Source organism: Lissotriton helveticus, chromosome 3_1 (assembly GCF_964261635.1).
Source record: "Lissotriton helveticus chromosome 3_1, aLisHel1.1, whole genome shotgun sequence".
In the NCBI taxonomy this organism is placed as follows: Eukaryota; Metazoa; Chordata; class Amphibia; order Caudata; family Salamandridae; genus Lissotriton; species Lissotriton helveticus.
Genome location: NC_136061.1, coordinates 1236153227 through 1236169960, shown reverse-complemented (window position 1 = coordinate 1236169960; position 16734 = coordinate 1236153227). Strand labels below are relative to the sequence as shown.

Below are 16734 nucleotides of genomic sequence, written 5' to 3'. Positions count from 1 at the left end.
ATATGGCTGGGTTCAAACTGGAACAGCGTGGAGAGCAAAAAAACAATTGACTGAACCCAGATCTTTTACTAGAGGATAATGTTTGATTGGTTCATCATTCCGTCCATCATCTGTTCTTTTCACATTCATTTTGGGACAGGCAGGTGGACAAGCTATGACATTTTTTTTTTTTAAATTAGCAAAACCTGATTTTGTGCTATGTAGCTATGATTGCATGCTATCTGGTGCCTGGTGGAAAGGTGCTAGATTCATTGCAGAAAATATACCCACAGAAAGGTCTAAGATGATACAGGGCGTAGAGAAGTGTTCCTGTAGGCAAGTGAATGCAACATTAATATCATGTAATAACTTTACATGATATTCACAAGTGCAGTAAGCAACCTGTCCATTATACCGCATCCAATCAAATGTAACCTTGGACCAATTAAGTTCACTTAAAATGCCCAGACCCACCAAATCAAGGTTCTCAAATTCTGCACCCTGCCAATGCCCTCCACAAGCACAATGTGAAGACAATAATTCAGGACCTAACTCTGAGCACCAACTCAGTGTTGCACCAGCAAGAGACCATGCAGTTACAGGTCGAGTGCACAGAGGATATAGTGAAAGAAAATGACAGCAGCTCAAGCAGTGGATCCCAGATGATCATACATTCTGCCATCTGAACAATGTAATTCACTCATGAAATGCAGGAACCAAACCCAGAGGATCATATCTTCTGTTAGAAGCAGGAATTCACTCCTACCATTGATGGGGGTATTAAAAGTTAATTGTAAATGGTTTGATGGAAATGCCTATGAGTGGTATTGTGGTTTCATTTGGGGTATTATATAGTATGCATATGGGCTGACAGGGGTGTGCTGGCTCCACCTACTAGGCGAATGGGAAAGAAGACCTGAGATGACTGATGAGGTTGACTTTTTATCATTTGTGTGACTGTTTTATCTATGTAGTTCGTGAGGTCAGTTGTAAATTAAATTCTGGAGAGTCTGGAATTGATTTTCTTTGGTATGAAGAACTGTGTTGTAGCTTTCTTTTATTCCTTCAATCGCTAGCAGGGGCGTACCTTCAGGGGGTAGTTTGGGGAATTACACCCCTCTAAAAAATGTATCCTGTAGTAAATTGTTGAGTACACGTTCTTTCATTCGGGTAATGAGAAGTGACTATCAGATTTCACCTGGAATTTTTACACGCCCAAACTGATAAAAGCACACACTCTCTCATCTATGTTTTGCTATCCTTAAAAAAATGTTGATTAGTTTGAAAACTTTCGTGTTTTCGGTGCCCCGACAAATCCACACTCCTCTCTCTTTCCACTACCCATTAAGACCCCTGCATATCCTGCTTCTCATATAGGGCCAGATGTAGGTAATCCCAATTTACCTATTCGTAAATACCGAATGTTACTGATTCGGTATTTAAGAATAGGTCAATGGGTTGTAGATAAATTTTCAGTAAAAATTACCGAATCGGTAAGATTTGGTATTTACCGAATCGGTACTTACCGATTCAGTAATTGCCATTCATACCTTTGGGCCTGGAGGCCAATAGGAATGAATGACAATTACTGAATCGGTAAATACCGATTCGGTAAAATGGGGGAAACATTCAAGGGTGCCAGGGTGTCACTTTGACACCCTGTTGCACCCCTGAATCGTGCTTGTGTGCAGATGTGGCATACATACATGCCCTAAGGGCATGTATATCTGCCACATGGCACAGTTGAAAATGCACAGATTTGCATTTTCAACGGTATTCCTAATTTACCGCGATACAAAAGGGGATGATGGACGGAGCGCTTGAGCAAATCAAACACTCACCCCCAGTCAACTGATCTGGGTTTAATCCATCACCATTCTTTAGCCCACTCAGCCCCCCCAGTTCAGACATGGCTATATGCAAATCAGTCTGACCCTCATCAGCCAGGCTATCTTGAATCCAGTGGCCAAGTGAGCAAGGGACTCACGTCTGAGCATACCCTGCCACACTTAGGGCAAACAAAGCGATACAAAAGGGGATGATGGACGGAGCGCTTGAGCAGGGTATGCTCAGACGTGAGTCCCTTGCTCACTTTGCCACTGGATTCAAGCAAGCCGGGCTGAAGACGGCTGGAATGCCAGAAACCGGTCCTCGGAAGCTTGTTTCCGGTCCAGGGAAGACATGGCTTAGCAGTTCGGGCTGGACTGTTCCCATGAGGCACAGGGTCAGACTGATTTGCATATAGCCATCTCTGAACTGGGGTGACAGAGTGGGCTAATGAACGGTGACGGATTAAACCCAGATCTTTTGACCGGGTGTGAGTGTTTGATTGATTCAGATGCTCCGTCCATCACCACCCCCTTTTGTACCGCTTTTGGCCGCCATAAGTGTGGCAGGGTATGCTCAGACGTGAGTCCCTTGCTCACTGGGCCACTGGATTCAAGATAGCCTGGCTGATGAGGATTATGAATCCGAAACCGGTCCCAGGATGCTTGTTTCCGGTCCATGGAAGACATGGCTTGGCAGTTCGGGCTGTACTGTTCCCATGAGGCACAGGGTCAGACTGATTTGCATATAGCCATGTCTGAAATGGGGTGGCTGAGTGGGCTAAAGAATGGTGGTGGATTAAACCCAGATCAGTTGACTGGGGGTGAGTGTTTGATTTGCTCAAACGCTCCGTCCATCATCCCCTTTTGTTTCGATTCCTAATTTACCACCAACTTATAGTTGGTGGTAAATAACGAATCCTAAAATGGGAAAAGCACTCACTTGAGTGCTCCCTACAATGCAAATTCGGTAATTTACCAATTCCTTAAAATACCGAATTGGTAAATTACCAAATTTGCAATTTAGACCACCTACATTCCAAATGCCCAATACCGGTCGGTAACGGCCGAAATTCGGTAATTTCGGCCGTTACCGACCGGTATTGGGCCACTTACATCTGGCCCATAATGTTTTAAACAAGATATCCCAGCATGATTGTTAGGAATTCGTAAGCTTACTCCCACCCAATCAAACTGATCAAGTTATGCCCCTGATCGTTAGGTCTCATTGCTGAAACCTTTTTACATGTATTTCCTCCTAGCACCTTAAAAGGTGAAGGCATCCTTCTGTTTATTTTTGTCCCGTCCATAGTAACCTAAGAACAGCTTTTTGCATTTTTGGGTTTAGTTCATCCTAAAAGACAGACCTTGGAAATTTGATCACCCATCATAATCTACTGGTAGGATGAAGCTGCCATTAGAACGACTCTGGTGCAGGTTGATGGAAATGTTCCCAAAGACCAGGGAGAGTTTTTATGTTTTCTCCTAACTAAGTCTTAGTGTTGAAGATCCTTTCCTATCGGCAGACTACATGTGTTAGGAATTGGGCAATTCCTGCTTCTAGTTTGGCCTGGGAAGTGGGTCTTTTCCAAAGGGAAAGGGTATTTTCTTTCTTGCTTCAAAGAGAGTCTCCTTTGCCTTTCCTGCAGAATTGAGGAATTTTTATCTTGTGAGCACACAGTATGCCCAGTAACCACCCTCCTAGTCAGAGAACGTTCTGTGAAAATGTGGATCTACTCGGAGGATTCTGGCTACCACAGGATGGTACTATGACCCCTCTCCTGCTTTAGGTAGTGCCACCCACCAAAAGGAGAGTCTGCACAGTGCAAGAGTTTCTAGCTTGAGAGGTCCCATGCACTGGGATCTTCATGGAGGACTGCATGCTACTCTAAGGATCCCTCTATTAAGCTCAAACTCAACATGAACGATTCCTTTCTTCCAATATCCACATGGCTTAATTGAAGTGGATCACATGTTTGACCTTTGACATGATCTCCTATCAGCTACCATGGGGTTTTGTCTAGATCTCGTCCTTTTTTCCCTTCAAGCACATAACCAATTGTGAACTATTATGTGTTTCGAGTGCGATCCCGGTGATCTAAAACAATTCTGAATCAGAAGTCAATTTCTCTTGCCAATGTATTCCAGTAGATGTTTAACTTTACCAGCTCAGTGCATATCCCCATGAAGAAGTGTAGCTTGGGAAAGTAATCCCACCTCACCCTGTGTCTGTGGAATGAGGACAAACATTAACACAAGACACAGACAGGAAATGTTAACACAAATGATCAGGCTTAGAGTAAATAAAAAGACTCACTTCGCCCTACTGCACACCCACCAATTTGATTTATGAGAATAAACAAAGGAATTGTGAGATCTAAGATTATCTCAAAGAGATTTCTGCTCCTCTCAAGCATAAATGACAAACCTACTCTTCATCATGCTTCCAAAGTACTCTATCCACTGGCGCAGAGTGGAATCTCCCATTAGGTAGATCATCTTATGTCGCAGGCACTTGTCCATCTGCATGTCAGTAGCTGTACTGGAAGAGAGGGCACAAAAAGATGACTTCCACTTATTTTTCAAGAAGTATCCACCGGGAACTGGAGATTTCATTCCAATCTTGCACGTTTCGTTCAAAACTGAGGTGGTTCCTGAGAAAAAAACAGACATTGAACTTTGTTAGATTCGTGGAAAACATTTGTTTTGACAAAGATATACGCTACTACAGTTTGGAAGTTCACCGTGAGGGGATATGCATTAATGCAAATTTCAAAACAATGCAACCTTGTCTGCAATTATTTAATGATCTCTAGTTGCACAGATTTCTATACATTTTAATAAATAATGATTTATACTGAAATTTAAACTGTAAAAAGCGATTTTAATAATGGCCAAAATGTTATGTGTTCATTGTAAAAATCAGCATTGCTGTTCTTGAGCCAACGTTTCATAGAATGTTTATTTTGAATACTTCTGATGGAAGACAAGTTCAGTGTTTTAGAACTAATCGGAGGACAGCATTAGATATTTTCCAGATATATAATGTTGTTTAAGGTTTTTTACCATTGTAACTGTGATTTTAACTTATACTGTATTGTTTACAGTATAATTTGTGTGTTTGTTCACATTATGGTGTCCACTTAATGAGCAGAAATAAAATATATGACAACTATGTGAGAATACATTGCATAAAGTGATGCAAGAGCACGGATGTCTGCAAAGTTTTTTTCATGAGCCCCATATCCCATGGTCTAACAGTCAATGTTTTTGATTGACGTGACCCTAGGCATCAATTCTTCAGACAATCACAGTGCATTACCCTGCACAAATCCTTCCACCCACTCAGTCGCAGGCAATGCTGTAATGAAGTATGAACGATCCACACCAGGCAATTCTTTGTTATGCAGGAGACTGTGTATTAACACCCCATCAATCAGCTCTCTGCACCAACTGTCAGCTCCTCGAATCCCCCGCTCTGTGTTCCATAGTGGAACTATGATACATCACACTTCTTCCCTCTTATATTTAACAATAACTTTGGTTAACCCCAATACCCTCTTTGTTCATATGAAAATAGCAAGAATAACATTAAAAACAAAGTGACATAAAAAACACAAGATTCACCTCCCCAGGGAAAAGGTAACAGCGAACACTTTTGTGAACTTAATTTTACTTTCTAACATAGTCAAAAAGATATGCTGATGTTTTGCATATCTTCTCGCTTCTCCTGTTGACCTCAAGGCATTCCAACTGTGATGGAGCACCAGAGAATGAGCGAGCCTCCATTACTCTATTATTTACACCTTGCACACGATCCACATGACTTTGATTCCAGATTCTTCCATCATTAGCTTTTACTGCATTTTTGAATAATTTCACCGCTTCTTTCACCTTGGTGAATTTTGACCAATCTTGACAGCCCACATGTGCCTTAATCTAAACTCTTTCTCCCAAACTAAACTCAACCTTCTTAGCACACTTATGGGCATCAAAATAACTCTTTCTTTTCTGTTGAAAATTGATTGCCTTCTCTCTCCACAGGCCGATCCGTTATCTTTCACACCCTTATCCAGTACCATCCACCCCAGACAAAGGGGCCCATTATGATGGAGGATTTTTGGCATCCTCTGGGCCGGCGGATGCGGAAATTCCTCTCCGGACCCACCAAAGACCCACCGCCACATTAGGATGGCTGGTGGGTCCTGGTTTAAGTCTGCTGCTTTTCCGCCGCGGTTGGCTTACAACCGCGGCGGATAAGGCCTAATATGGTGGCGGGTTCTCTCAGACACCGCCAGCCATATTAGGATGTCTGAATTTCAATGCCTTTACACAGAGGCATGTCTGCCGTGCAAAGGCATACGGATTCTTGTTTGGGGGCCCATTGCGGGCCCCCAGGGGTTAAGGGGGGTGGGGGTGCACATGGGGGGTACCTATGGTACCCCCCTGCATTTGCGTGCACAGAGCGGCAGGCACCGCACGGTGCCTGCCGCTTTTTGCATGCAAATGCACAGCTTTCATTTTTACCATTGCGGCGGATGCAGCTTGAAGCCGCACCCACCGCAATGGTAAAAATAGAGGATGTGACCACCAGGGTGGCGGTCACATCCTAATTGCACAGGAGGGAACTCCGCAAGCAATGCAGAGGTTCCCTCCTACTCTATGGTGGCGGACGGACTCAGGTCCGTCCGCCATCATAATCGGCCCCTAAGTTTGGTGTTGGGAGTTCTCGGTTTGAACAACTCAAACGGAATCTTACAAGTGGTGGTATGAGGGGACATTCTGTATGCAGTGATTCTGTTTTGTAACCCTGCTCTCCAGTCCACATAGTTCACTCATGCTAACTGTAGCCCTTCTTTCAAAGTTTGATTTCATCTCTCAATTGCCCCATTTGTTTCAGGACGATAAAGAGATGATTTCTTATTGCAAACACCACTACCTTCCAAATATTGCTCCATTTCCTGTGTACAAAACTGCCAACCATTGTCCAAAAATATGTAACTTGGAAAACGTTCTCGTTTGAACACCTCATCCAATAATGTAATCACACTTTGAGAAGAGATATCATGCAGATAACTCACTTCAACCCACCTGGAGTACAAATCTAAAAGTACAATCAAATATGGTGTCTGAAGTTCAGCATGAAGTGGACCAATAATATCTATAGCTGCTTCTTCCCAAGGACATGTAGGTAATTGTCTGCATGCCATCGGCGATTGTCTTGTCTTGAGTATTTTGTCACTCAATGAACACGGTATGCAAACACGCACAACACGTTCCACCATAAGATCTAAACTTGGCCACCAAAAATCTTGCCTAATGCACTCTTTTGTCTTTGAGATCCCCATGTGACCATCATGAGCCATTTGAATGATGTTGCTCCTTAACCCTATCAGTGCTGCCATCGGCCGTTGAACGTTCGGAGCACTACCTGGCTGGTGCTGCGCACGTTCACCGGCCGACGCAGCCCCGCCCACTCTTTAAAACGGCCGCACTGCCGCGAAAAAACGGCCGCGGTTAACGGGTTAAACCCACTGGAATATTTAACCTTGTACCTCTTGTCAACATCCCATTACTGACAGGTAGTTTATCTCTTAAAACAGATCAAGGTTTCTCAAGCTTGTCTAATTTGTCCAGCAAAATCAGGTCCATCACCTTAAGTAAATCCGAATCCTTCCATAACTCCTCCTTACTCTCTTCCTCTTTAATTACACCCACAGTGATCTCACACACTTTCACTTCTTGCTCCCACAAGACATCCATATCATCCTTATGTACTTGTGTGTCCACCATGTCAACCAGACATGAAAGACAATCTGCTGTTACATTTGTTAGGAATGTACTCCCTGGAAAAATCAAATTCCTGCACTGTAACGACCCATCTTCTTATCCTTGGGGAAATTGAATCCAACCCTTTTTTCAAAGATTTCCTTCAAAGGTTTGTGATCAGCCCTAACTATGAAAGAGGTCCCCCACACAAACTTCCTGAATTTGTTCAATGCCCCAAAAAATGCCGGTGCTACCTTTTCGATGGCCGAGTAATTTACCTAAGCACCTCTAAGGCACCTTAAAGCACAGGCAATATGATTTTCCGAACCTTCTCTCTTCTGAATGAGCAGAGTGCCCAATACTTTATTTCTTGCATTAGAGACAATGTAATGTAATGTAATGAGTTTTTTTATATCGGGCAACTGTCGCTCCAAGGAGCATCTAGGCGCCACTGAATGACTCAGAGATGTATAAAGCGATCAGGCTGCTTATGTCAACTGGTCCGACTTTCACACTAGTGCTCTAGCATGGGTGTCCTGTAGCTTAAAAATCCATGTTTTAAGTGCCTTTTGAAACTCGGTTTCCCTCTCTAATGCCCGCAGTTGGGGGGGAAGGGTATTCCAGTCTTTTGACCCTAAAACTGGTAATGATTTACCTTCTCTCGCACTGAGTCTGAAAGCCGGCACAGACAACAGATTAGCATTTGAGGAACGTAGGGTGCGTGTTGGGTGATACCTAGAGAACTTCCTCCATAGGTACTTAGGCCCTAGGGAGTGGACGGCTCTGAAGGTAATGATCAGTATCTTAAAAAGGACCCTTTTGAATATTGGTAGACAGTGTAGAATGTGTCATCACCTGGTACAAAAACCTGAAGATCAGGAGCATTTTTCAGATAATTTTTTACTCTAGCAAATTCTTCCTTACACATATCATCCCATACAAACTGCACTTTCTTTCACAACAAATGTCTGAGATGATTAGATTTGTCTGCAAAATTCTTTACAAATTTTCTGTAAAATTCAGATATACCCAAAAGAGATGCTAACTCCTCCTTAGAACACGGTTCTTTCAACTGAGTTATAGTGTTAACTAACTCTTTTTTTTGGACTAATATCACAGCACGATTTGTGATGCTCTAGATAGTTGACCACTGTCACACCAAACTTGCATTTATCACGTAGCAAGGTTAAACCTGTCTTTTGTAGCCTAACACCTTCACACCCCTGTCATCATGTTCTTTAATTGTCTGCCCGTAAATCAACACATCACTATTATAACACCGGACTCCACCAATCTCTTTGACAATAATATTCATGATTCTTTGGAAAACTGAAGCCGCAGAGACTAACCCAAAAAGCCCCCATCTGGGTTATAAACGCAGTCAAGTCTTGAGATGTTTCATCCAAAGCCACCTGATGATATGCGGAGGCTAGGTCCAGAGTGGTAAAATAATTAGCCCCATCCAAAGTTGACCTCATTTCATCGGTGCACAGACATATTATCGAGTTTTTATTTCGACCTACATAAATATCGAGGGGACAGAATATGGACATCAAGAATATCGGTGACCTGAATATCGACCTGAAGGTAAGAAATATAATTTTTGTTAATATCGAAATTAGTAATATCGATAGCAAAAATATTGATGTTCATAATATCGATGTTTATGTTAGTGTTATGTATTTTACAATGTATTTTATATGTATGTGTTTCACAAGTTTTGTTATGTTTTGTATTTTTTTTAAATATATGTACTTGTTACTCTCCCCTGAGGCGAAAAGCCGGGGGCTCTGTTATTTTGCGTGTGGTGATAGAAGCGACAACTCTTAAAATCTGTAGATATTTTATTGGTAACGCTTTTAATTTGCACTGCATGTAGAAGCAAAAAATCTTAAAATTGTTTATATTTTAATGGTGGCATTTTAAATTTCGCACAGCATTAACGCGCACTCGTGTGCAAGACTCACGTTGCACCGAGGCACATCCCCTCACCTTTCTCTTCCCGGCGTGGCCGATTAGGGGCTGATAACGCGGGGAAAGGCGCCATCTTGGAGGGAGGAAGGGTTGGCGGTCTAGTGACAGGACGCCTCCCGCCCTCCAGGATACTTAAACCGGGTTAAAACAGTCATCCCGTGTACTTGTTACTCTCCCCTGAGGCGAAAAGCCGGGGGCTCTGTTATTTTGCGTGTGGTGATAGAAGCGACAACTCTTAAAATCTGTAGATATTTTATTGGTAACGCTTTTAATTTGCACTGCATGTAGAAGCAAAAAATCTTAAAATTGTTTATATTTTAATGGTGGCATTTTAAATTTCGCACAGCATTAACGCGCACTCGTGTGCAAGACTCACGTTGCACCGAGGCACATCCCCTCACCTTTCTCTTCCCGGCGTGGCCGATTAGGGGCTGATAACGCGGGGAAAGGCGCCATCTTGGAGGGAGGAAGGGTTGGCGGTCTAGTGACAGGACGCCTCCCGCCCTCCAGGATACTTAAACCGGGTTAAAACAGTCATCCCGTGTACTTGTTACTCTCCCCTGAGGCGAAAAGCCGGGGGCTCTGTTATTTTGCGTGTGGTGATAGAAGCGACAACTCTTAAAATCTGTAGATATTTTATTGGTAACGCTTTTAATTTGCACTGCATGTAGAAGCAAAAAATCTTAAAATTGTTTATATTTTAATGGTGGCATTTTAAATTTCGCACAGCATTAACGCGCACTCGTGTGCAAGACTCACGTTGCACCGAGGCACATCCCCTCACCTTTCTCTTCCCGGCGTGGCCGATTAGGGGCTGATAACGCGGGGAAAGGCGCCATCTTGGAGGGAGGAAGGGTTGGCGGTCTAGTGACAGGACGCCTCCCGCCCTCCAGGATACTTAAACCGGGTTAAAACAGTCATCCCGTGTACTTGTTACTCTCCCCTGAGGCGAAAAGCCGGGGGCTCTGTTATTTTGCGTGTGGTGATAGAAGCGACAACTCTTAAAATCTGTAGATATTTTATTGGTAACGCTTTTAATTTGCACTGCATGTAGAAGCAAAAAATCTTAAAATTGTTTATATTTTAATGGTGGCATTTTAAATTTCGCACAGCATTAACGCGCACTCGTGTGCAAGACTCACGTTGCACCGAGGCACATCCCCTCACCTTTCTCTTCCCGGCGTGGCCGATTAGGGGCTGATAACGCGGGGAAAGGCGCCATCTTGGAGGGAGGAAGGGTTGGCGGTCTAGTGACAGGACGCCTCCCGCCCTCCAGGATACTTAAACCGGGTTAAAACAGTCATCCCGTGTACTTGTTACTCTCCCCTGAGGCGAAAAGCCGGGGGCTCTGTTATTTTGCGTGTGGTGATAGAAGCGACAACTCTTAAAATCTGTAGATATTTTATTGGTAACGCTTTTAATTTGCACTGCATGTAGAAGCAAAAAATCTTAAAATTGTTTATATTTTAATGGTGGCATTTTAAATTTCGCACAGCATTAACGCGCACTCGTGTGCAAGACTCACGTTGCACCGAGGCACATCCCCTCACCTTTCTCTTCCCGGCGTGGCCGATTAGGGGCTGATAACGCGGGGAAAGGCGCCATCTTGGAGGGAGGAAGGGTTGGCGGTCTAGTGACAGGACGCCTCCCACCCTCCTCTGCACAGTATATTATGACGAGGCCATTCCGTCCGCGCAGCGGGCGGGCGCAGCGGGCGCGCCGGCGGCGCGCCAAAGGCAAGCCCGTCTGCGCCCGTCCGCGCCGGACACGGGCCTAGGGCCACCACCCCTGGCTCGACGGTACTCGCCCACTCTACATCCTATGTGCGTACTGCACTGACTGACCTCCGCCCACAAGTCATGGAGGAATGTACAAGGTACAGTCCAGATCTTTTATTACCTAATACTGTCTTGGACTGCAAACACTGTCAGACATCCATCCCCCTATCACATAAAATGGTGGGTAATGATAACTCCTACCAGATAAAACAACAGTTCATCATAGCCCTTATCAACGTGCGCTCATTAGCCAAACATAGGCAGGAAATAGCCGATATACTCACAGACAGGAGCATAGATATAATGTTCCTAACAGAGACCTGGTTGGACAAAGCATCTGACCCAGATCTGGTGATAGCCGTTCCACAAGGATTCAAATGCTATAGACTGGATAGATCCGGTAAAAGAGGGGGTGGGATTGCCATAATTGCCAGGGACACTTTTAAAATTCGTACCACCGCAATCCCTTCTATGACATGCGAGGCATTTCATTTTGATATTTACCTGACCCCTTCATACAACTTCAAAGGTATACTTTTATACAGACGACCAGAAATTCGGTCAGGATTTCTCACAGAAATTGCCACTATGCTAGAAACCTTAGCCACAGATAAATCTATAACACTGCTAGGTGATTTTAATTTTCATCTAGACTGTAATGAAGATAAAGACACCATATCTCTGCAATCTGAAATGGAGCTTGTCGGTCTATCTCAGTTGGTGAAAGGACCTACACATACCGCAGGCCATACCCTGGATGGTATATTCACAAATTTGGACAATATGATAGTAACCGATGTCCTGCCACTGACATGGTCTGATCACTACCTGATATCGGCAACTATACAAATTAATAAAACACCCACTGTAACAACTCCTCTCTCCAAACGAGAATCGTTTAAAGTCTGGAAGGACATTAGTATTCCCAGCCTTAAGGATGCGTTACAGGACTCACTACCTACTTGGGCTAATGACCCAGAAACGGTTATTGAGCAATACCAAACATGGGTGAGCCAGGCAGCTAACAAGCTGGTACCAGTAAAAAGATTGTCCAGGAATAGAAGCTCCCCCTCAGCACCTTGGTATACTGAGGAGCTGAAAAAACTTAAACAGCAATGCAGAAATAAAGAAAGAATCTGGAGGAAAAAATACGATAATGAAAACAGGAAAGTGTATAAGGAATCTTTATCCCAATATAAACTTCTGATCACAGAAACAAAAAAAAGGTATTACACAGAGCAAATTGAAAATGCAAAAAATTCAAATAAAAAGCTCTTTGAAATAACTAAACATCTGGCGGGATGTGCCCCAGATCTTAATCCCCCTTGTTCACAAACTTTCTGTGACTCTTTGGCAGCTTTCTTTTTCACCAAGGTGAATGACATCTTTTCAGCATTCAATCTTGGAGTTAACCATGGCAATGAAAAAGTAAATACATCTTCATTAAGCAATAACCTCTCTTGTTTTGCAGAGGTAACGGAGGATCAAATCCAGAACATTGTTAAAACAATCAAATCTGGATCGGCCCTGGACCCCTGTCCTTTGAACACCCTTCGTCTGCTAATGGACACTATGATCCCAGTCATTACCCAGATATGTAACCTAATGTTCCGTACAGGTATCTTCCCCAACTATCTAAAAAAGACCTTATTAAAACCGCTCTTGAAGAAGCCTGGTTTAGATAAAACTGAACTGAAAAATTATAGGCCTATAGCAAACCTTCCATTCGTTGCTAAGATAGTTGAGAAAGCCATGAATGTCCAACTTGCGGAATACATCGAGCAATATCATCTGCTCGATGAAACACAATTTGGATTCCGCAAGTCTCATGGAACGGAGACTGCGCTCATTAAGGCGGCGGATGATATTCGACTAATCAGAGACCAGGGTGGCACCGCACTACTAGTTCTCTTAGATCTGTCGGCCGCCTTCGACACGGTTGACCATAAGATCTTAGTCAACCGTGTCGAAAAAATGGGCGTGCAAGGTCTAGCAAAAAAACTATTGGCATCCTTTCTGACAGGGAGATCTCAGGCCGTCACAATGGGCCAGTTCACATCTGCTGAGTTATCACTGCCATGTGGGGTACCTCAAGGTTCATCCCTTAGTCCGACACTATTTAATATATATGTGTCGGACCTCGCAAAAACCATCAAAGCGCACGGGATGAACCTTACCTCATATGCAGATGATACACAGCTGATACTGGCTGTCAGAAATGATGGGGAAACAGTGGCGGAGAATTTCAAAACAGGTATGCTGGCCATTGGACAATGGATGTCTGCAAACTGTTTGAAATTAAATTCCGAGAAAACTGAGGTGGTCACTTTTGGCCACCTCAGTCCCAGCTGGTCTTCAATCTGGTGGCCATCTTCTTTTGGAGCTGTCCCCAAACCAACCACGAAGGTGAGAAATTTGGGTGTCATCTTCGATGACAATTTAAATTTCATGGCACATGCCAATCAAATGGCCTCCACAGCCTTCTATAAATTACGACTGGTTAGGAAGATTCTTCCTTTTCTCCCTAAAAATGTTGGCAAAACATTGGTCAGCGCCCTTGTCCTATCAGCATTGGATTACTGCAACGGCTTGCTTGCCAACGCTCAAGTCCGGATTATCAAGAAAATGCAGACAATCCAGAATGCGGCAGCCAGACTTCTCCTTAACATCCCTAAATTCAAACCAATAGCTGAGACATTGAGAAATCTTCATTGGCTTCCGGTAAGGAATAGAATCAAATTTAAAACACTGTGCATCGTCTATAAGTCATTACATCAGCAAGCCCCTCAATTTTTGTGTGACCATCTTACCCCATACATTCCTACTCGGACGCTACGATCAGCAAGACAGAATGATCTGGTAGTGCCACGGACTAGGCTGGTCAACTGGGGAGACAGACGTTTCCTAGTTGCCGCCCCAAAGCTATGGAATACACTCCCGCAAACCATAAGATCTAGCCCAAATCTCATGCTCTTCAGGAAGAAACTGAAGACATGGTTATTCGACCTCTGAAAATTGTAAGATCACAAAACTAAAGATCACATAGGAGAGTATTAAAAGTACAGCGCCAAGACGCCTGCGGGCATTTGTTCGCGCTTAATAAATGTTAAAAATAAATAAAATAAATAAATAAATATTAAATGTTTAGAAGTTGGTAATTTTTTTAAAGTAAATTTTGCTTTTTCATATCGTAGCGGGTTGTGGGTTTATAGGTGGAATAGGAAGGGAAGTCATTTAATTATAGTAAATTAAATCATCATTTTTAGAAATTATTAATTATTTGTAATTAAATTTAGCATTTTAGTCCCCTAGCGGGTTGTGGGTTTATAGGGAAATAGGGCGGGAAGTAATTTAATTGAAAATTAAGTAATGATTAATTTGTATTTATTGGGATTGATAATTAATTTATTGTTAATTAATTATTAATTGGTAATTAATGTTTATTAATTGATAATTATATTAATTGTGTTGATTTTTTATTGGAGGGCTTGTGGGTTTATAGCGGAATAGGGTGGAAAGTAAATTAATTATAATACATTAATTGAAACATTTTTGAGGGGTATTGATAATTAATTTATTGTTTATTAATTGTTAATTGGTAAATAATGTTATTAATTGATAAATATTTTGTGTTAATTTAGTTTAGACGTGGGTTGTGTTTTTATAGGGGAATAGGGTGGGAAGTAATTTATTATAATTAAGTAATTATTAATTAATATTTATTGGTATTGATAATTAATTTAGTGTTAATTAAATATTAATTTGTAAATAATGTGTATTAATTAATTAATTGATAATTATATTAATTATGTTAATGTTTATGCGGAGCGGGTTGGGGTTTATTGGGGAATAGGTTGGGAATTAATTTAATGTTATTAAAGTAATTGTTAATTTTATTTTATTGGTATTTATAATGAATGTATTGTTCATTTATTATTAATTCATTATTTGAGTAAAAAAATAATTAATTGATAAGTATGTTATTTTTTTTACTCCTACGCTATCCAACACGTTCCCTATGGTTGCACTGTCTGGAGTGGGAATAGTAATTTTTACCCCTACGCTATCCAACACTTTCCCTACTGTTGCACTCTCTGGAGTGGGAATAGTAATTTTTACCCCTACGCCATCCAACACTTTCCCTACTTTTGCACTCACCGGAGTGGAAAAAGTAATTTTTACCACTACGCTATCCAACACTTTCCCTACTGTTGCACTCACTGTAGTAGGAATAGTAATTTTAACCCTTTCGCTATCCAACACTTTCCCTACTGATGCACTCTCTGGAGTGGGAATAGTACTTTTTACCCCTAAGCTATCCAACACTTTCCCTACTGTTGCACTAACTGGAGTAGGAATCGTAATTGTAACCATTTCGCTATCCAACACTTTCCCTACTGTTGCGCTCTCCGTAATGGGAATAGTAATTTTTACCCCCGAGCTATCAAATACTTTCCCTAATTTTGCACTCTCTGGAGTTGGAATGGAATTTTTTTATGTAAAATGTATTTTTATTCAAATTTTGCAGGAAAGGGAAGGGGAGGAAGGTGAAAGAAAGAAAAAAGAAAATCAGACACGCGACAATTCCGCCAAAAATCCCTCACAGGGGAAGCCTCAATGAGCACTCACAGACATAAGTGGGAAGTTGCCGGACACGGTGGCAAGACATGATAACAGAGTTCAGTTGGAAGCCCAATGCATGTTAGGGAGTTCTTAGGCAGAAATCCAAACGTGGTTCCCGATGGCCGGCAGAAGAAGAGTGCAGCAGATGACACATGTGCCCAGCATCCCCTAAAAGCTAAGTAGCGTTGCAACAGTTAACAAACCCCGTTCCCAACTAGTTCCCCCCCTCACCCCCCCCCCCATGGTGGCAACAATAACACTCTCGCGCCGTACAGAGCTTCACAAGCATGCAATCTGATTAAACTTGGAACAGGTGGAGTGCACGGAACGTAGGCGGGCCCACTGCAGACGGCAGGCCACTTGAAAAGAAACGGACCAGAGGACCCCAACAGAACAGAAAGTTTTTAAAATTGCCTAGGAAGATGTCCGCCATTCTCTCCATGCTCAGTAAGCCCCAAAGTCTTGCATGCCACAATGATGAGGCCGGGGCATGTGGTTTCTTCCATGCTGCCGCCAACGTGAGCTTAGCTGCCCCCAAGCAAAGCCACAGGATGCGCTTATCCGCTTTAGTTTGATGCTCCAACAACGGATCTCGGAGACCCAACAGGACATGGGCCATGGAGTCCGAGATCAGATACCCCAAGATATCCTTGATGTGGGAAAGAATCTCAGCCCAGAAAGGGCGAATGACCGGGCAGTCCCACCAGATGTGGCGGAAGTCCCCCAATAGGCCACAACCCCTCCAGCATCTATCCGAAGAAGCTGGGAATATACGGTGGAGCTTG

At 42.8% G+C, this 16734-nt stretch overlaps 1 protein-coding gene across 1 annotated transcript in view; it reads right to left on the bottom strand.

The window, feature by feature from the left end:
* The window catches only part of LOC144824919 (NXPE family member 1-like), a 749464-nt gene that overhangs the window by 37271 nt on the left and 695459 nt on the right, over positions 1 to 16734 (bottom strand). The window contains exon 5 of the mRNA XM_078683880.1: positions 4238 to 4459. Within this exon, the coding sequence (XP_078540006.1) occupies positions 4238 to 4459 (222 nt within the window). The remainder of the gene's footprint in view (positions 1 to 4237; positions 4460 to 16734) is intronic.